At 41.7% G+C, this 20461-nt stretch overlaps 1 protein-coding gene across 5 annotated transcripts in view; it reads left to right on the top strand.

Annotated features, from left to right (window-relative positions):
• Window positions 1-20461, top strand: part of SLC25A15 (solute carrier family 25 member 15) — a 63555-nt gene that overhangs the window by 34215 nt on the left and 8879 nt on the right. For all 5 annotated transcript variants that reach the window (XM_007099422.3, XM_042961564.1, XM_042961514.1 and 2 more), the window contains one exon: window positions 15315-15573. In XM_007099422.3, the coding sequence (XP_007099484.2) occupies window positions 15315-15573 (259 nt within the window). The remainder of the gene's footprint in view (window positions 1-15314; window positions 15574-20461) is intronic.

The following is a 20461-nucleotide window of genomic DNA, read 5'->3' on the forward strand; positions in this document are numbered from 1 at the left end:
TTGTGCAATAATGTGCCTTGGGACGTCTGGAGCATGTTTGGGGGCCTACGCAGCCACAAACCCTGCAGAGATGAGCATCAGACTTGAGCTGGAGGCACACAGACTCACCTGTCTCTGGACGAGGTGTCCTCAGAAGGTGGCTCATATGTGTAAAAGTCATTTTTCCAAGGTAGCTGATTTCTAAAAACAATTGTCTAACTCAAAAGCTGGGGCCCAGAATGCGCAAGGGAGCGGGGTGGGGGTGGAGACCGGGCACTGCGGGGGGCCACGCCCCCTTCACCTTGGCTGGCCCCTACCGTGCGAGACCAGCGCCGCCTTCCCGGTCCTGGCCCGGGAACCGCGGCTGCCCGCTGCGTGGGCCTGCGCATCATGGTGGCGCCCGGCAGCAGAAGAGGAAGAGGCCGCGGCGGAAGGCGTCGGCGCGGTCGGCAGCTGGGTGGAGCTGTAGCGAGAAGGCCAGCTCTTCCGGCCCTGGCAGCCCCGCCTCCCACCTTGCTTGGGAACTGCCGGCTGCCACGTGGGCCCTACCTCCACGAAGCCTAACTCAGGCGGCCGCCACTGGCCGCCACCATGGAGCCTGAGGGGCCACCTTTATCGCCTTCTCTTTGCCTCTTCATCCGCCAGTGGGCGCTTGGGTTTTCCATATCTTGGCTATTCTAATAATGCAGGGAACCTAGGGGTGTAATGTATCTTTTTGAATTAGTGTTTTTGGTTTTCCTGGGTAAATACCCAGTAATGGAATGAATGGATCACGTGGTATTTATGTTTTTAACTTTTTGAGGAACCCACCAACATGCTTTTTTCCCTTGTGGCTGCACTGATGTACATTCCCACTAATAGTGTTTAAGAGTTTCTTCTTCTCTACATCCTTGCCAACGCTGGTTATTTCTTGTCTTTTTGATTCTACCCATTCTGATAGGTATTAGGTCATATCTCGTTGTGGTTTGGATTTGCTTTTCCCTGATTAATGATGCTGAGCATCTTCATGGATCTGTTGGCCATTTAGATATGTTTAGAAAAATGTATATTCAGGTCCACTGCCCTTTTTTGTTTTTAATGTTAGAGAGAGAGAGAGAGAGAGAGAGAGCGCGAGCGCGCGTGAGTGGGGGAGGGCCAGAGAGAAAGACACAGAATCTGAAGCAGGCTCTAGGCTCTGAGCTATCAGCACAGAGCCAGATGCAGGGCTCAACCCCAAGAACCCTGGAGGTCATGACCTGAGCCGCTTAACAGACTGAGCCACCCAGATGCCCCCCCCCCATTTTTTAAATTTGATTGGTTTTTTTTTTGATGTTGAGTTATAGAAGTTCTTTATGTATTTTGAATATCAACTCCCTATCAATATCATTTGCAAATATTGTATTCTCTTCCATTTAGTAGGTTTTTTGTTTTATTGATGGTTTCCTTCACTGTGCAGAAGCTTTTTTATTGTAGTGTGGTCCCAATAGTTTATTTTTACTTTTGTTTCCCTTGCCTTAGGAGACCTATCTAGAAAAATGTTGCTATGACCAGTGTCAAAGGACTTACTGCCTATGTTTTCTTCCAGAAGTTTTATGTTCTCAGGTCTCACATTTAGGTCTTTAATCCGTTTTTTGTTTATGGTGGAAGAGTTTATTTTTGTGTATGGTGGAAGAAAGTAGTCCATTTTCATTCTTTTGCATATAGCCATCCCTTTCCCAGCACCATTTATAGAAGAGTCTTTCTTTTCCCTATTGTATATTCTTCCCTTCTTTGTCACTGAGTAATTGACTCTATAAGTGTGGGTTTGTTTCTGGGCTCTCTCTTCTGTTTCATTAATCTATGTGTCTACTTTTGTGCCAGTACCATACTGTTTTGATTATTACAGCTTTGTAGTATATCTTTTTTTAAAAGAAAAGGTTTAATATAAAGGTTCAAGATTCACATTAATACATATGATAAAATTAAATACCTTCTTGATAAGAGTTCAAGTTTCGCATTTTTTTTCTATTTATCCTGCCATATTTTTCCTGTGCTTTTTTTTTTATTACTTTAACCCCACCTCTGTCTATAGTTCAGAAAGTCTACTTCTACAGAAGCTGCTATGATTAACATTAATTTTAGTATACTCTTTAACTTTCCCAACATCTGGGTAGTATCTATAACATGCTTTTCCCCTACTTCCCAACTACTTTAGCTGTCCATCCTCCTAGGTAGAAATGTGACATTTTATTTTCCAGTTTTCCTTGTTTACTTTTGGTGTGGGAAGAAGATAATGTATATTGTGTGTATTTATAGTCACCCTAGATTGAAAGAATTGTTGGAGTATATACTTTAGCAAAGGGGGGGGATGCAAGAAATAAACTTTGTGGATGCTTTGGTATCAAAACATGTTCTTGTTTTACCTTCAATGTCAAATGCCAGTTTGGCTGGGTATGGCATTCTAGGTTTAAAGCCTTTTGCCTGAAGAACTTTTATGATCTTGCTCTGTTTACTTCTAGCATCCAGAGTATCCAATAAGTCTGCCATCAGTCTGATTCTTGTTCCTCTGTACGTTCTCTCTTTCTGTAAGCCTTTATGATTTTTTCTTTATCATTGGAATTCCAAGATTTCACCGAGATGTGTCTAGGAGCAAGTCTGTTTTTGTCAGTCTTACTAGCTACTTGGAAAGCACTGATCCTCTCAAAACTTGAATCTTTCTTTACCTCTGGAAAGTTTTCTTTAATTATTTCCTTAATTATTTCCTTAATTATTTCCTCTGCTCCATGCTCTTCATTATCTTTTTTCTGGAATTCCTGTCAAAATGGATGCTGGAGCTTCTGAGTCTATCCTCTGTGTCTCATGATCCTTTTTTTTTTTTTTTTTTTAATGTTTATTCTTTTTGCAGCATGATCTCATTTTTATTTTCATTTTTAACATTAAGCTTTTTAAAAATAATTTATTTTTAAATTTACATCCAAGTTAGCCTATAGTCAACAGTGATTTCAGGAGTAGATTCCTTAATGCCCCCTCCACATTCCCTCCAGCAACCCTCTGTTTGTTCTCTATATTTAAGAGTCTCTTATGTTTTGTTCCCCTCCCTGTTTTTATTTTTGCTTCCCTTCCCTTATGGTCATCTGTTTTGTATCTTAAGTCCTTCTATTAGTGAAGTCATATTTGTCTTTCTCTGACTAATTTCACTTAGCATAATACCCTCTAGTTCCATCCACGTAGTTGCAAATGGCAAGATTTCATTCTTTTTGATTGCTGAGTAATACTCCATTTTGTGTGTGTGTGTGTGTGTGTGTGTGTGTGTGTGTGTGTGTGTACCACATCTTCTTTATCCATTCATCCATTGATGGGCATTTGGGCTCTTTCCATACTTTGGCTATTGTTGATCGTGCTGCTATAAACATTGGGGTGCATGTGCCCCTTCAAAACAGCATACCTGTAGTGCTGATGCATAGGGGCACTTGTACCCCAATGTTTATAGCAGCACTTTCAACAATAGCCAAAGTATGGAAAGAGCCTAAATGTCCATCAACTGATGAATGGATAAAGAAATTATGGTTTATATACACAATGGAACACTACGTGGCAATGAGAAAGAATGAAATATGACCTTTTGTAGCAATGTGGATGGAACTGGAGAGTGTTATGCCAAGTGAAATAAGTCATACGGAGAAAGATACCATATGTTTTCACTCTTATGTGGATCCTGAGAAACTTAACAGAAGATCGTGGGGGAGGGGAAGGAAAAAAAAGGGGGGAGGGAGCCAAACCATGAGACTCTTAAAAACTGAGAACAATCTGAGGGTTGATGCGGGGGTGGGAGGGAGGGAAGGGTGGGTGATGGGTGTTGAGGAAGGCACCTGTTGGGATGAGCACTGGCTGTTGTATGGAAACCAATTTGACAATAAATTTCATATTAAAACAGCATACCTGTATCCCTTGGATAAATACCTAATAGTGCAATTGCTGGGTTGTAGGGTAGTTCTATTTTTAATTTTTTGAGGAAGTTTCATACTGTTTTCCAGAGTGGCTGCACTAGTTTGCATTCCCACTAGCAGTGCAAAAGAGATCCTCTTTCTCCGCATCCTCGCCAACATCTGTTATTGCCTGAGTTGTTAATGTTAGCCATTCTGACGAGTGTGAGGTAGTATCTCCTTGTGGCTTTGATGTGCATTTCCCTGATGAGGAGTGATGTTGAGCATTTTTTCATGTGTCAGTTGGCCATCTGGATGTCTTCTTTGGAGACGTGTCTATTCATGTCTTTTGCCCATTTCCTCACTGGATTATTTGTTTTTGGGGTGTTGAGTTTGAGAAGTTCTTTATAGATTTTGGATACTAACCCTTTATCTGCTATGTCATTTGCAAACATCTTCTCCCATTCCATCAATTGCCTTTGACTTTTGCTGATTGTTTCCTTTGCTGTGCAGAAGCTTTTTGTTTTGATGAGATCCCAATAGTTCATTTTTGCATTTGTTTTCCTTGCCTCCGGAGATGTGTTGAGTAAGAAGTTACTGCAGCCGAGGTCAAAGAGGTTTTTGCCTGCTTTCTCCTCGAGGATTCTGATGGCTTCCTGTCTTACATTTAGGTCTTTCATCCATTTTGAGTTTATTTTTGTGTGTGGTGTAAAAAAGTGGTCCCGGTTCATTTTTCTGCATGTTGCTGTCTGGTTTTCCCAGCACCACTTGCTGAAGAGACTGTCTTTATTCCATTGCTTGTCAAAGACTAGTTGGCTATATGTTTGTGGGTCCATTTCTGGGTTCTTTATTCTGTTCCATTGGTCTGAGTGTCTGTTTTTGTGCCGGTACCATATTTTCTTGATTACAGTTTTGTAATACAGCTTGAAGTCCAGGATTGTAAGGTCTCCATCTTTGGTTTTCTTTTTCAAGATTGCTTTGGCTATTCGGGATCTTTTCTGGTTCCATACAAATTTTAGGATTGTTTGTTCTAGCTCTGTGGAGAATGCTGGTGCTATTTTGATAGATATTGCATTGAATATGTAGATTGCTTTGGGTAATGACATCTTAACACCATTCTTCCTATCCAGGAGCATGGAATATTTTTCCTTTTTTGTGTGTGTGTCTTCTTCAGTTTCTTTCATAACCTTTCTATAGTTTTCAGTATATAGATTTTTCACCTCTTTGGTTAGATTTATTCCTGGGTATTTTATGGGCTTTGGTGCAGTTGTAAATGGGCTCGTTTCCTTGATTTCTCTTTCTGTTGCTTCATTGTTGGTGTACAGGAATGTAACTGATTCCTGTGCATTGATTTTATATCCTGTGACCTTGCTGAATTCATGGATCAGTTCTAGCAGTTTTTTGGTGGAATCTTTTTGGTGTTCCATATAGAGTATCATGTCATCTGGAAAGAGTGAAAGTTTGACCTCCTCCTGGCCGATTTGGATGCCTTTTATTTCTTTATGTTGTCTGATTGCTGAGGCTAAGGCTTCCAATACTACGTTGAATAATAGTGGTGAGGGTGGACATCCCTGTCTTGTTCCTGACCTTAGGGGGAAAGCTCTCAGTTTTTCCCCATTGAGGATGATAGTTAACGTTGGGTCTTTCATATATGGCTTTTAGGATCTCGAGGTATGCTCCTTCTATCCCTACTTTCTTGAGGGTTTTTATCAAGAAAGGATGCTGTATTTTGTCAAATGCTTCCTCTGCATGTATTGAAAAGATCGTGTGGTTCTTTTCCTTTCTTTTATTGATGTGATGTATCACATTGATTGTTTTGCAGATATTGAACCAGCCCTGCATCCCGGGTATAAATCCCACTTGGTCATAGTGAATAATATTTTTAATGTATTGTTGGATCCTGTTGGCTTGTATCTTGTTGGGGACTTTTGCATCTATGTTCATCAGAGAAATTGGTCTATAGTTCTGTTTTTTAATGGGGTCTTTGTCTGGTTTTGGAATCAAGGTATTGCTGGTTTCATAGAAAGAGTTTTCCTTCCATTTCTATTTTTTGGAACAGCTTTAAGAGAATAGGTGTTAACTCTTCTTCAAATGTTTAGTAGAATTCCCCTGGAAAGTCATCTGGCCCTGGACTCTTGTTTTTTGGGAGAATTTTGATTACTAATCCGATTTCTTTACTGGTTGTGGGTCTGTTCAAATTTTCTATTTCTTCCTGTTTCAGTTTTGGTAGTGTATATGCTTCTAGGAATTTGTCCGTTTCTTCCAGATTGTGCGTTTTATTGGCATATAATTGCTTGTAATATTCTCTTATTATTGTTTGTATTCTGTGTTGGTTGTGATCTCTCCTCTTTCGTTCTTGATTTTATTTATTTGCGTCCTTTTTCTTTTTGATCAAACTGGCTAGGGGTTTGTCAATTTTGTTAATTCTTTCAAAGAACCAGCTTCATTGATCTATTTTACTGTTTTGTTTTTTTATTTGTTTGATTTCCTCCCTAGCTCCATGCGTTGAATCTGGTAGAGTTTTATCCATTTTTTCTTAAGTCCGATATCGTCCTCCTTTTTTTCATTTTGTGGGCATGTATCTTTCAGTCATTCTTTTATAAATGATTTTTGGCTGGTAAATTTGCATATCTGAAAATGTCTTTACTTCACCATGCTTAATGCTTAAATGCTAATTTAACTTGGCTTAGAAAGTTAGGTTCAAAATCATTTTCCATTAGGATGTTGAAGACATTACTTTATTGCTTACTAATGCCCATCGTTGCTGATGAAAAGTCTGCTGCCATGAGTATTGCTCCTTCATCTTTACCAGAGGTTTTTTAGAATTTTCTGTTTGTTCTTTAAATTCTGAGGGATTTTTTTTCCTGTTATTCTTTGACCACTTCATCCTCTTCAATCTCTCTTTCTCTCCTGTTACTTCTGCAAGGTGCTGCAATCTCTGCATCCATCACTATATTGCTTATGGCTTCTTCCACACTTCTCATGACTTTGTGATTTTGTGATTCATCATGGGACAGTTCCTTACCTTGGTTTGTAGCGTACACTTTAGCTTCCTCCAACTTGCTACTCAGATCACTAATTTCTTTGAAAGTCAAATTTTCAGGGCACCTGGGTGCTCAGTTGGTTAAGTGGCTGACTTGATTTCAGCTCAGGTCATGATCTCATGGTACATGGGTTCAAGCCCCACGTTGGGCCCTGTGCTGACATCGTGGAGCCTGCTTAGGATTCTCGCTTTCTCCCTCTTTCTGCCCCTTCCTTGCCCATGTTCTTTCTATCAAAAATAAACATTTTTTTAAAAAAGTCAAATTTTCAATATCCTCAACTACTTTAGAGTTTGCTCTTTCTATTTTCTTTATCTTGTTTTTTGTGTGGCTAAATCTTTGTTGCCACTCCTTTTTGGTACTGGAGTTCTTTGGATTTTTCATTTCAGATATGTACTTTTTATTCCTAAAATTTCCTTTAGGTCATTTTAAAAAAAAATTTTTTTTTAACGTTTATTTTTGAGACAGAGAGAGACAGAGCATGAATGGGGGAGGGTCAGAGAGAGGGAGACACAGAATCCGAAACAGACTCCAGGCTCTGAGCTGTCAGCACAGAGCCCTACGCGGGGCTCGAACTCACGGACGGTGAGATCGTGACCTGAGCTGAAGCCGGTGCTCAACCGACTGAGCCACCCAGGCGCCCCCCTTTAGGTCATTTTTAAGAGATTCCCTTATCTCTTTAACCAGCAAGGCAGATTTTCCATCAAGCCTTTAAATTTCATATTTATTGATATGTCTTTGCATTTTTAATTAATTTTTTATTTATTTCTTGCATGCATGAGTACTTTATTCATTTTTTTTAATTTTAATTTACATCCAAATTAGCATATAGTGCAACAATGATTTCAGGAGTATATTCCTTAATGCCCCTGACCCATTTAGCTCATCCCCCCTCCCACAACCCCTCCAGTAACCCTCTGTTTCTTCTCCATATTTAAGAGTCTCTTCTGTTTTGTTCTCCTCCCTGTTTTTATATTATTTTTGCTTCCCTTCCCTTATGTCCATCTGTTTTGTGTCTTAAAGTCCTCATATGAGTGAAGTCATATGATATTTGCCTTTCTCTGACTAATTTCACTTAACATAATATCCTTCAGTTCCATTCACGTAGTTGCAAATGGCAAGATTTTATTCTGTTTGATTGCTGAGTAATACTCCATTGTGTGTGTGTGTGTGTGTGTGTGTGTGTGTGTGTGTGTGTGTGTATACACACACATATATATATAAAATCACATCTTCTTTATCCATTCATCCATTGATGGACATTTGGGCTCTTTCCATACTTTGGCTATTGTTGATAGTGCTCCTATGAACATTGGGGTGCATGTATCCCTTTGAAACAGCACACCTGTATTCCTTGGATAAATGCCTAGTAGTGCAATTGCTGGGTCATAGGGCAGTTCTAGTTTTAGTTTTTTGAGGAACCTCCATACTGTTTTCCAGAGTGGCTGCACCAGCTTGCATTCCCAATTAATTTCTTAAATGTTTTATTTATTTCTGAGAGAGATAGTTTGTGGGTGGGAGAGGGGCAGAGAGAGAGAGAGGGAGACAAAGAATCCGAAGCAGGCTTCAGGCTCTGAGCTGTCAGCACAGAGCCCAATGCGGGACTCAAACTCATGAACTTCGAGGTTGTGACCTGAGCCAAAGTCCGATGCCTAACCAACAGAGCCAGCAGGCGCTCCTTCATGTCTTTACATTTTAAATCTAATACCTAAACCATCTCCTGGTCATTTTCATCAACTGAATTCTTTCCCTATAGGTGATCTTTTCCTATTTCTTTGCAAATCTAGAAATTTATGACGGTACACAAGACATCGTGGCTATGTTGTCAAAACTGGATAGTTTTATTTTCCTGAAGAGTAATTTTTGGTTTTGCAGTCTTGCTAGACCTTCCCAAACTCAGGAAATTAAAAAAAAAAAAAAATATCATCCAGGTAGGATCATTCACCTGGGAGGAAGTACTCTGCCGAGTGGGATTTGGTCTTCTGTACAGCTGTGTCTTAGTGCCTGGAGAAGGAATCCCGCCTGAGGATGCACACATGGACCAAGGGCTTTGTAGTATATCTTGAAATCTGGGATCATGATGCCTCAAGCTTTGTTGTTCTTTTTCAAAACTGGTTTGGTTATTCAGGGATGTCTGTGGTTCCTTACAAATTTTAGGATTATTCTAGTTCTGTGAAAAATGTTGTTGGTATTTTGGTGGAGATTGCTTTGAATCTATTGATTTGCTTTGGGTAGTATTGACCTTTTAACAATATTTGTTCTTCCAATCCACGGGCATGGTGTGTCTTTCCATTTGTGTCATCTTCAATTTCTTTCTCAATGCTTTATAGTTTTCAGGAGTACAGGTCTTTCACCTCCTTGATTTATTTCTAGGTATTTTATTCTTTTTGGAGCGATTATAAATGGGATTGTTTTCTTAATTTTTCTTTTTTTTTTTAATTTTTAAAATTAAAAAATTTCTCTTTCTAATACTTTGTTATTAGGGCACAGACACGCAACGGATTTCTGTATGTTAATATTGTATCCTAAAAACTTACTGAATTCATGTATCAGTTAAACTAGTTTTTTGGTGAAGTCTTTAAGGTTTTCTATGTGCAGTATCATGTCATCTGCAAATTAGTGACAGTGTAACTTTTTCCTTACCATTTTGGATGCCTTTCATTTCTTGTATGATTGCTGTAGCTAGGACTTCTAGTACTATGTTGAGTAAGTAATAAGAGTGTACATGCTTGTTCTTGATCATAAAGGAAAAGCTCACAATTTTTCACCACTGAGTATGATATTAGCTGTGGGTTTTTCATACATGGCCTTTATTATGTTGAGGTATATTCCCTCTAAACCTACTTTGTTGAGAGTTTTCTTCATGAATGGATGTTGTATTTTGTCAGATACTTTTTAATGCATTTATTGAGATGATCATGTGGTTTTTATCCTCTTGTTAATTGATGTATCCCACTGATTTGAGAATATTGAGCCATCCTTGCATCCCTGGAATAAATCCTACTTGATGGTGCTGAAGGATTTTTTTTATTGTTTTGTTGAATGTAATTTGCTAATATTTTGCTGCGGGGGATTTTTGCATCTCTGTTGATCAGAGATATTGGCTTGTGGTTTTTCATAGTGTCTTTTTTTTTTTTTTAGTGTTTTTGAGAGAGAGTATGAGTGGAGGTGGGGCAGAGACAGAGGGAGACACAGAATCTGAATTACGCTCCAGGTTCTGAGCTGTGAGTACAGAGCCCAATGTGGGGCTTGATCTTGTGAACTGAGAAATCATGACCTGAGCTGAAGTTGGATAGTTAATTGACTAAGCCACCCAGGCACCCCTACATGGTGTCTTTGTCTGTTGTTGATATCAGCATAGTGCTGGCCTCATGGAATGAATTGGGAAGTTTTCCTTCCTCCTCTATTTTTTGGAATAGTTTGAGAAGAATAGGTATTTCTCTAAATGTTTGGTAGAATTCACCTGTGAATCCATCTGGTCCTAGAATTTTGTTTGTTGGGACTTTTTTTTTTTTTTTAATTCAATGTCATTACCAGTAATTGGTCTGTTGGTCTGTTCAAATTTTTCTGTCTCTGATTCAGATTTATAAGATTACAGGTTTCTAGGAATTTATCCATTTCTTTTAAGTTGTCTAATTTGTTGGCATATAATTTTTCATAATCTTATAATCCTTTGTATTTCTGTGGTGTCCATTTAAAAATTTTTCTTTTGGTTTTTAGCCTTTTTAAAAAAATTTTTAAATTTACATCCAAATTAGCATATAGTGCAACAATGATTTCAGGAGTAGATTCCTTAATTCCCCTTACCCATTTAGCCAATCCGCCCCCTCACAACCCCTCCAGTAACCCTCTGTTTCTTCTCCATATTTAAGAGTCTCTTCTGTTTTGTCCCCCTCCCTGTTTTTATATTATTTTTGTTTCCCTTCCCTTATGTTCATCTGTTCTGTCTCTTAAAGTCCTCATATGAGTGAAGTCATATGATATTTGTCTTTCTCTAATTTTGCTTAGCATAATATCCTCTAGTTCTATCCACGTAGTTGCAAATGGCAAGATTTCATTCTTTTTGAATGCTGAGTAATACTCCATTATGTATGGGTGTGTGTGTGTGTATGTATAGACATGTATATATATACACACACACTCACCACATTTTCTTTATCCATTCATCGATGGACATTTGGGCTCTTTCCATACTTTGGCTATTGTTAATAGTGCTGCTATAAACATTGGGGTGCATGTGCCCCTAAACTTTTTTAAAGTAGGCTCCATGTGCAATGTAGGGCTTGAACTCACAACCTTAAGATCAAGAGTCATATGCTTTACAGGCTGAGCCAGCCAGGCATCCTAGTGGTTTTAGTTCTTATTTATTCCTTTTCATTTTTGATTTTGAGTTCTTTTTTTTTTTCTTTAAAGTTTATTTATTTTGAGGGTGAGAGAGAGTGCAAGCAGGGGAGGGGGGGCAGAGAGAGAGGGAGAGCTAGAATCCCAATATGGGGCTTGAACTCACAAACCAAGAAATCATGACCTGAGCTGAAATCAAGAGTCAGGTGCTCAATGAACTGAGCTACCCAGGTGCCCCAGAGGCCTCTTTTTTTTTGTTTTTGTTTTTAATGAATCTGGCAAAAGGCTTATAAATCTTGTTTATCTTTTCAAAGAATTAGCTCTTCATTTTATGTATCTTTTATTTTTTAGTCTTTCATATTTCTGCTCTGATCTTTCCTTTTACTGTCTTTGGGTTTCATTCTTTTTCTAGCCCTCTTAGGGTGTAAGCTTAGATTGTTTGAGATTTTTCTTGTTTCTTTAGGTAGGCCTGTATTGCTATAAATTTCCCTCTTAGAGTTACTTTTGCTGCATCCCAAAGATTTTGGATCATTTTGTTTTCATTTTCATTTGTCTCCATGCTTTTTAAAATTTCTCCTTTGATTTCTTGGTCAACCCAGTCATTGTTTAGTAGCTTATGTTTAGCTTCCCTGCATTCATTTCTTCTTTGTCTTGTTTTTGTGATTGATTTCAAGTTTCATACTGTTGTGGTCAAAAAGATGCTTGATATGATTTCAGTCTTCTTTTTAAATTTTATTTTGAGCGTGTGCACACACATGAGCGAGTGGGGGAGGGGCAGAGAGAGAGGGAGAGAGAGAATGCCCAAGTAGGCTTCCTGCTCAGTGTGGAGTCAATGTGGGGCTTGATCTCACAACTGCAAGATCATGACCTGAGCTGCTATTTAGAGTTGGACGCTTAACCTACTGAGCCACCCAGGTGCCCTGATTTCAGTCTTCTTAAAATGTATTGAGATTTGTTTTGTGGCCTAACATATGATCTATTCTGGAGAATGTTCTATGTGTACTTGAAAAGGATGTGTATTCTTCTGTTTTTGGATGGAATGTTCTGTGTGTATAGGTTATGTTCAACTGGTCTAATGTTTTATTCAGAATCACTGTTTGTTTTCTGCTGGGTGATCTGTTGATGTAATTGGGGTGTTAAAGCCCTCTACTATTATATTACTGTCAGTTTTTCCCTTTACGACAATTGCTTTATGTATTTAGGTGTTCCTGTATTGGGTGCATAGCTCTTTATAAATGTTATATCCTTTTGTTGGATTGATCCCTTTATCGTGATATAGTGCCCTTCTTTGTTTCTTGCTACAGTGTTTGTTTTACAGTATTTTGTGTAAGTATTGCCACTCCAGCTTTTTTTTTTTTTTTTTTTTTTTTATTGGCCTTATTTTGTATGTTAAATGTTTTTCCACCCCTTTATTTTCAGTGTATGTGTGTTTAGGTCTGAAGTGAGTCTCTTGTAGGCAGCATATAGATGTTGTGTGTGTGTGTGTGTGTGTGTGTGTGTGTGTGTGTGTGTGTGTGTTATTGATTCAGTCACCCAGTGTCTTTTTTTTCTTTTTTTAATGTTTATTTATTTTTAAAACCAAGAAAGAGACAGAGCACTAGCAGGGGAATGTCAGAGAAAGAGAGAAGCACAGAATCTGAAGCAGGCTCCAGGCTCCGAGCTGTCAGTGCAGAGACTGATGCAGGGCTCAAACTCACGAACTGTGTGATCATGACCTGAGTCGAAGTCGGGACGCTTAACTGATTGAACCACCCAGGTGCCCCCTCTTTTTTTCTTTAAGTAAACTCTGCACCCGGCATGGGAGTTGAACTCACAACCTTGAGATCAAGCATTACATGCTCTACCAACTAAGCCAGCCAGGCCTCCTTACCCTGTGTCTTTTGATTGGAGGATTTAGTCCATCGAGAGCATTTTTCATTAGAATATTTTAAAAATGCTATGCTTCCAGTGCTGTTAAACAGAACATTTATTGAGTGTTTCCATTGCGTTTGAGATTCTCTGTTTTGCATAGGTGGACAGGGTGGTCAAAGGTCTGCGTTTTTGTCTTTAGCTCTATCTTCCCTACTTTCACCACTGACACCATCCTTGCCCTGCCAGTCATTGCTGACTCAGTTGTGTAGAGCAGAGAAAACCCACAACACTGACCTTGGTGAAATGTAGAGTGTACCATGGTCTGAGTGCCTGTCTTGCAGAATAAAATGCAGGGCCTGTTGGGATACCTACAAAAAAATGCAGATGCTGTTTCCACTTGCCTCTCGAGGAGAATGAGATGATCAGAGGTCTGTGCTCTAAGTAAGTGGAGAAATATTCCTGTAAATTATTCATAGCTTCGTGGATACTTGATGGGTATCTAAGCACCTACTAGGTCTCAGTGACTGGTGCTGGTGTTCAGAGTAGTCCTCATCCACATGAGTGGGGCTCAGCAGTGCCTCTGACAGTGTCATTTGTGGTAAATTACAGGAGAGTCAACTAACCTCCATAGATGAGAGGAGACAATTGTTGTAAGCATTTGAAAATGTGCTGGCTTCCTACCTTCTCTCTGTTGGAAATGTAACTGTTACAGATACGCAACAAATGTGTCTATTAGCAACCTGTGATGTGGAACTGTTTGGGATGACTGGGTTAAAATATGGAAACTTCCAGTTAAAATTGTGATGCTCTGAAATGAATGCTTTATTCAGTGTATCTGCATCTAGGTTACCTAGATTACCTAGATTATGTATCCTCTTTAAACATGCCGACATTCACCTCCTCTTTTCAAATGATTAAATTATTTTTTGATTTAGGGTCTTATTTTATTCTTCTCAATACCTGGCAAAGAATAACCCTAATGGTAGTAACCTCTTATTGAATTATATTCTACTAATTCAGAACTACTAATTCAGTGGGAATGTATCATTACTCTCCTAGAACAAATGAACAGTAGGGAGAGGATCCCAGAGATCACACTTGTGATTGCTTAAGAGAAGAGTTCAGTTTTCAGAACTTCTTGAAAATGTCTTTTTATCTGCCAGTAATTACTTGGGGGGGGGGTGTTATTTGAGACAGGACCTCTCCTATCTTTGCTTTTCACAGTTTAGTTGGGGTAACTATGTGTAATATCAAATTATGAAGTTGCATTCCTTAAATATTTAATGTAAGACTTCAATTTTGATGAAGCTTTAAAAACTTTATCCGATGGTTATGTTTCCTGACACAAGCAGGGAATGTCTGAGCTACGGTGGCCTCTTAGGCCCCAGGAAGATGGAAGTCTTATGGCATTTCGCAAATGCTGACCCAGTCCGGGGTCTGGGATATCACAGGGTGGTTATAGTTTGTTATTTCCCTTATGTTCAGAATTTTTATTGAAGTCCTCTAACGCAGTTTTGATCTTGATGTTTTCTAAAGTCTTACAGTATAAAAGTGCAGAAATATGTGATTTGTACTAAGCAGAGTCAAAGTTTAGCTCTTTAGCGATTGGCCAGACTCTGTCGTCTTTACCTATTGCTTCTTCCTCTGTTTTTCTGATAATCATCAGTACAGCTGGGCATTAGGCAAAAGGGAGTGATTAGCTCCTGCCAGACTTTCTTTCCCTTCCTTTTATATGGTTGCATGTACACAGAGACTAAGTGCTACTTATTAACCACTTGTGCAGCAGCCGTTACGTTAAGTCTTTTCATCCATTTTTATTTAATCCTCCTGCTAACTGATTGAGGAACCAGGGCTCAGAATTGGTATTGCTTGTCTGGGATGTCACAGCAGAGCCAGGCCTCAAGCCCAGGTCCCTCTAACCCCACTGCTGACACCCGAGAACACACTCCACTCTTTTGCATCCTCTGGTTTTGACTGTTGAACACACATCAGTCTCCTACTGAGGGTGAGCTCTTTCAGGGCTGTAGCTGGGTGCTGGGCACACTGGGAACCCTGTGTTGTTTATTGGACTGGGCTCGAAGGTTTGGGGGAGGAAGAAGTCGAATGAACACAAGTGTAAGTAAGCCCTGGGGTAGGCTGCTTTCCTCTCGTTTCTGTGGGTATTTGAGGCTGCACTCTAACACACGTAGACTCGTGCTGGAGATTTCTGTCCTGGTTGTAGGGGGCACGGCATGTGTACTGACCGGGCAGCCCTTTGACACCGTGAAAGTGAAGATGCAGACATTCCCCGACCTGTACAGGGGCCTCACCGACTGCTGCCTGAAAACCTACTCCCAAGTGGGCTTCCGTGGCTTCTACAAGGGGACCAGCCCAGCGCTGATTGCCAACATCGCTGAGAACTCTGTCCTCTTCATGTGCTACGGCTTCTGCCAACAGGTGGTGCGGAAAGTGGTTGGATTGGAAAAGCAGGCCAAGCTAAGGTGAGTCGTGGGCACTAATACCTGCTCAGTTTGTTTCAAAAGACAACCTTGTTGGGGGCGCCCGGTGGCTCAGTCGGTTGAGCGTCCGACTTCGGCTCAGGTCATGATCTCACGGTTCGTGGGTTCAAGCCCCGCGTCGGGCTCTGTGCTGACAGCTCAGAGCCTGGAGCCTGCTTCGGATTCTGTGTCTCCCTCTCTCCCTGCCCCTCCCCTGCTAATGCTCTGTCTCTCTCTTTCTCACTCTCTCAAAAATAAAATAAACATTAAAAAGAAATTTAAAAGACAACGTTGTTGTATAGTCAAAATTTTTGTGATCCCTTATGGGAGGAAGGATGTTTCCTTTTTTAAAATAACCCACTTTCTCTCTGGTTATGGAGGAATACGTTGTCATCCTATAAAACTTGCAAACCACGAATTCTGCAGGACGAGGATTGCCTGTAATGTACCATGGAGAAGGAGACACCCTTACGTATTGGTGTCCTTCACGAAGATGCTTTTCAGATGCTGCAGGTCGTACTACTTCTCTTGTGGGCACAGGTGCTGGACCAGAGCCACAGATGCAGCCTGGGAGCCACGTTTGGGATTCCACCTCATCGGCAAAATGCAGAGGATTGGAAGAAGCTGCCTGAGCCAGTCTGAGAGACACTTGGAATTTTAGGAAGAGTCGGCAGCATCTCAGAAGATGGAGATGAACCTGTTTGGCCATGTCTGCCTCAAATGTCAGACTCTGCCATGTGCTTGGCCATCCCTTGGATATTTACATACACAGCAACTAGGAAGAACTCGGGAAACAGTGGGATGTGTAGCCATCCCTTTTCTGAACGTTGAATTTTTTAAAATCACTTAAATTGTATCAGCTGCATGGTTCTTACGGGTTGTATTGGTAGGAATTGGAAACCCTATTGCAACTCGGGTCCCACTTGACTAAAAGGTCCCTTTTGTCCAGAAGTTCCCTGGAGGTGCCTAGTGGTCTTTAAGACATGCCCTTTTGCAGGCGGGAATTTTGTCTTGATGGATGGAACTTATTTTTTAAGGGGACTGGATGAAATCACCCAGGGAGATAGCTTCTGTAGGGGGCTGCGCACTGATTCTAGGACCTTCCAGCACAGAGGGGTCAGGAAAAAGAGATGAAGTAAAGAAATACGCAAGAAACAAACGAGGAGAATGTGGGATCTCATGATAGAGACTGATGGGAAGAACACTGTAGTGACTGTCGCCCTCCCTGCTCAAGGGGGAGACTTTCTACATGAGGAGATCTGGGGTTTAGGTCCCCTGCAGCATCCCCAGAGGAGAACGCCTTGCAGAGAAGACAGCAGCCACATGAGGTCCCGGAGGAAATCCTGCAACAAAGAAGTCGGCCTATTTCACTTGGCCTAACCCAACACCCTCCTCTTTTTTTGGTCTTGGCATGAGAAAGGGCTGCTTTTTCATCATTCAGAACAGTGTGTACTTATTGCCTGTTGGGAAAACGCTACCTTAGATGCTACCTTAGAGTTGACAGAGCTATGACTCCCACGGCTATCGTGGTTTTTTGGTTCGTTTTTGTTTTTCTTGTGTTTTTTGTTTTTGTTTTTAGCCCTCACTGATGTCCTGCGAGAGCAGCAAAGCCGATGGATGGTGTTAATTGTGTTACAGATGGGGGGAATTTCATGCAGATCCTGACAGGCTTACGATCATATTATCTGAGCTCATAACAGAGAGCAGGACTCAAACCCATGCCTTCTGGGCCCCCATCTGGTGTTCTTTCCCTAAGACCAGAGTCGGGGCTCTGGACCGTGGGTAGAGGTCAGGTCTAGAGAAAAGATAAATCAGCAGAAGCAGTGAAAGGAAAGCACTGCTTGGAAGAAACTACTGTGAATTTCAGCAAATTCGTAAATATTTGTCCGTCCATGGTTTAAATTCCACCCTGAGTCATGTTCTCCTTTGACCTTTGGCTGCATGGGGTCTAAACACAGCAGGCGTGTCCAGGTACTTGTTTGTTGAAGGGGTGACAAACAGCAGATTCTTACAAAACCCCATCCTAGGCCTACTGAAGTTTCAGTTCCAGTTCTGAACGCCTTTACGGCAGGTGCAGCCTTGGGCCGGCCTACCTTATTTAGTGCCCTGGAAGATGAGAGTATTTATCAGAGAGCCAAAGTCTACTGCACACCTGATCTGCCTTGTTGTTGGGGTGGGACAGCATGCTCGGTATTCCTTCAGGTGGCTGAGCCATTATTGTGTCTTAGGTTGATAGAAGTCCCCATTTATCGATGCCGCCTCTGTTCCGGCAAACTTGGCAACTCTGGTTAATGACCCTAATTGACTGTCGCCTGTCGCAAGTTGACAGAGAGTCCCTGAGGGAGACCAGGTATGGATCTGCAGGCTGGCTGAAAGACCACAGAAACCCCCTGAAGCTTTGGCGTTGACAACCAGCTAAGCAGGAGTAAAAGGCAGGGAAGGAACAGTGTGAGTGGTGTTGGGCACTTTCCACACACTAGAAGCTGAGAGCAAGGATAGTCGTGTGTCTGGCTCTCACCAGGTGATGGGCCGATATTTAATTCTCTGAAATGAAAAGCAAGTCTCTACTCAAAGCAGCGTCTTGCTCCTGGAAGAAGCCTCCCTTCAGGCCAGCTATTCTGAGACCTGGGTGTGCAGCCGACCGGCTGGACCCGGGGCACCCTCCTCCTGTCTGCCCGCAGCACCGAGGCCAGGTCACCTGGGGATAGGAGAGGGGGCTGAGATTGGAGGAAGCCCTTGATTTTATACTAACATCTGACGTCAGTTTATGTAACTGTTGGACATAACTTGAGGATGAGTGAACATGTTAGGTCTATTAGGCTCTTGCTCATGGTTTGGAGGAAAATTGTTGGGATCTCTACCCAGGGCAGTCAGCTGGGGGGCTTACCCCCCGGGGGGGTGTCATCCCAGTTGTCCAGTGACAGCGGTATGCTGGCATTTAACGGGGGAGTGTCAGGGAGCCCACTGTCCTGCTGTGAGCCTCTTGCTGCTTCCTTGCCCAACCCCATGGGCCAGCTGAGCTCCTGTGGCAGAACACTGCCCGGGTTGGAAAGGGTCTTATTTTCTGGCCCCCATGAACACTCACAGAATAATTCCTGATGACGGATTTCTCAGGCTTCTCCCCATATTTTTGGACTCATCGGACCTCAGTTTCACAGCCCTGCTGGTGACTGTGGCCAGTGGTACCAAACCCTTTTGAGGTGAGGTGAATACTTCTGGTTTTTGTGCGTTCCTCCATTTAGATTTCCGACTTAGCCTTTTTGCCTCCAGCTGTCGAGCTTGCTGACTGGCACTGGCTTCACCCCCTCCTTCAGTACTATTGCAGCCTCCTGGTGCCCTCTGTTGCTGAGGTCAGGAGGTCAGCGGAACTGGGAAGACACTTTGCGATGAGCAGCTTTATGGTTAAAAATTCATCCTGGGCTTTCATCTGGGCAGTTACGTTACATATCTGGTTGCCCCAGGTTGGATTTTTGGGCATGTGGGGATAGCCTTGGAACCTAGTTTTATAAAGCTTAGTGGCAGATACCCTGAAGTATTAATAACGGGTGCCTTTGGGGTGGTGGTGGGAGTATGGGTGATTTTTTTCCTCTCTCCTCCCCCCCCCCTTTCCTCCCCTTTTGATTTTGTTTTATATGGCATTGTGTCTTACTTCTGGATGCTGTAACAAAATACCATCAACTGGGTGGTTTTTTTTATACATATATATAATTTATCGTCAAATTGGTTTCCATACAGCACCCAGTGCTCATCCCAATAGGTGCCCTCCTCAATGCCCATCATCCACTTTTCCCTCTCCCCTACCCCCCATCAACCCTCAGTTCTCAGTATTTAAGAGTCTCTTATGGTTTGCCTCCTTCCCTCTCTGTAACTTTCCCTGCCCCCCCATTTCCTCCCCCCTGGTCTTCTGTTAAGTTTCTCAGGATCCACATATGAGTGAAAACATGGTTATCTTTTTCTGCCTGACTTATTTCACTTAGCATTACACTCTCCAGTTCCATCCATGTTGCTGCAAATGGCCAGATTTCATTCTTTCTCGTTGTCAAGTAGTATTCCATTATGTATATAAACCACATCTTCTTTATCCCTTCATCAGTTGATGGACATTTAGGCTCTTTCCATAATTTAGCTATTGTTGAAAGTGCTGCTATAAACATCGGGGTACAAGTGCCCCTGTGCGTCAGCACTCCTGTATCCCTTCTGTAAATTCCTAGCAGTGCTATTGCTGGGTCATAGGGTAGATCTAATTTTAATTTTTTGAGGAACCTCCACACTGTTTTCCAGAGTGGCTGCAAACTGGGTGGTTTAAACAAACCTTTGTTTCTCACAGTTCTGGAGACTGGAAAGCCCAAGGTCATAGTGCTGGTTGATTTGGTGTCTGGTAAGGGTCCACTTCCTGGTTTGTAGAGGGATACCTTCTTGGTGTGTCCTCAGTGGGTGGAGAGAGAGCTAGGTGGTCTCTTATAAGGACACTAACTCCATCCTGGGGGTTCTACCCTTGCGATTTCCTCTCCATCTAATTACCTCCCAAAGTCCCTCCGGAAATACCAGCATATTTGGGATTAAGGCTTCAGCATAGAAATTTGGGAGTGCGGGATACATTCGGTGCATAGCACTATGACTGATGAAAGGAGCATGGGTTTTGCAGTCAGGCAGACCTGCGTTTGAATCCTAGTATTGCTACTTGGTAGTAGCGTGTGTTCTACGTATTCTGTGTGTTGTGTTGCCACATGACAGTTGGGGTGTTGCTGTCAGCCTCCCAGGGTTGTGAGACCCTTAGATGAAACACCGCGTGCAGGTTCCCAAGTGTTCCTCTCTTTGATGGTGGCTGTCCCTCACTGCCCGAGTGCTCTGCATGGTGAATGCTGAATGAATGAATAAACTGCTTGTCTCC

This window comes from Panthera tigris, chromosome A1 (assembly GCF_018350195.1).
Source record: "Panthera tigris isolate Pti1 chromosome A1, P.tigris_Pti1_mat1.1, whole genome shotgun sequence".
Taxonomy (NCBI): domain Eukaryota; kingdom Metazoa; phylum Chordata; class Mammalia; order Carnivora; family Felidae; genus Panthera; species Panthera tigris.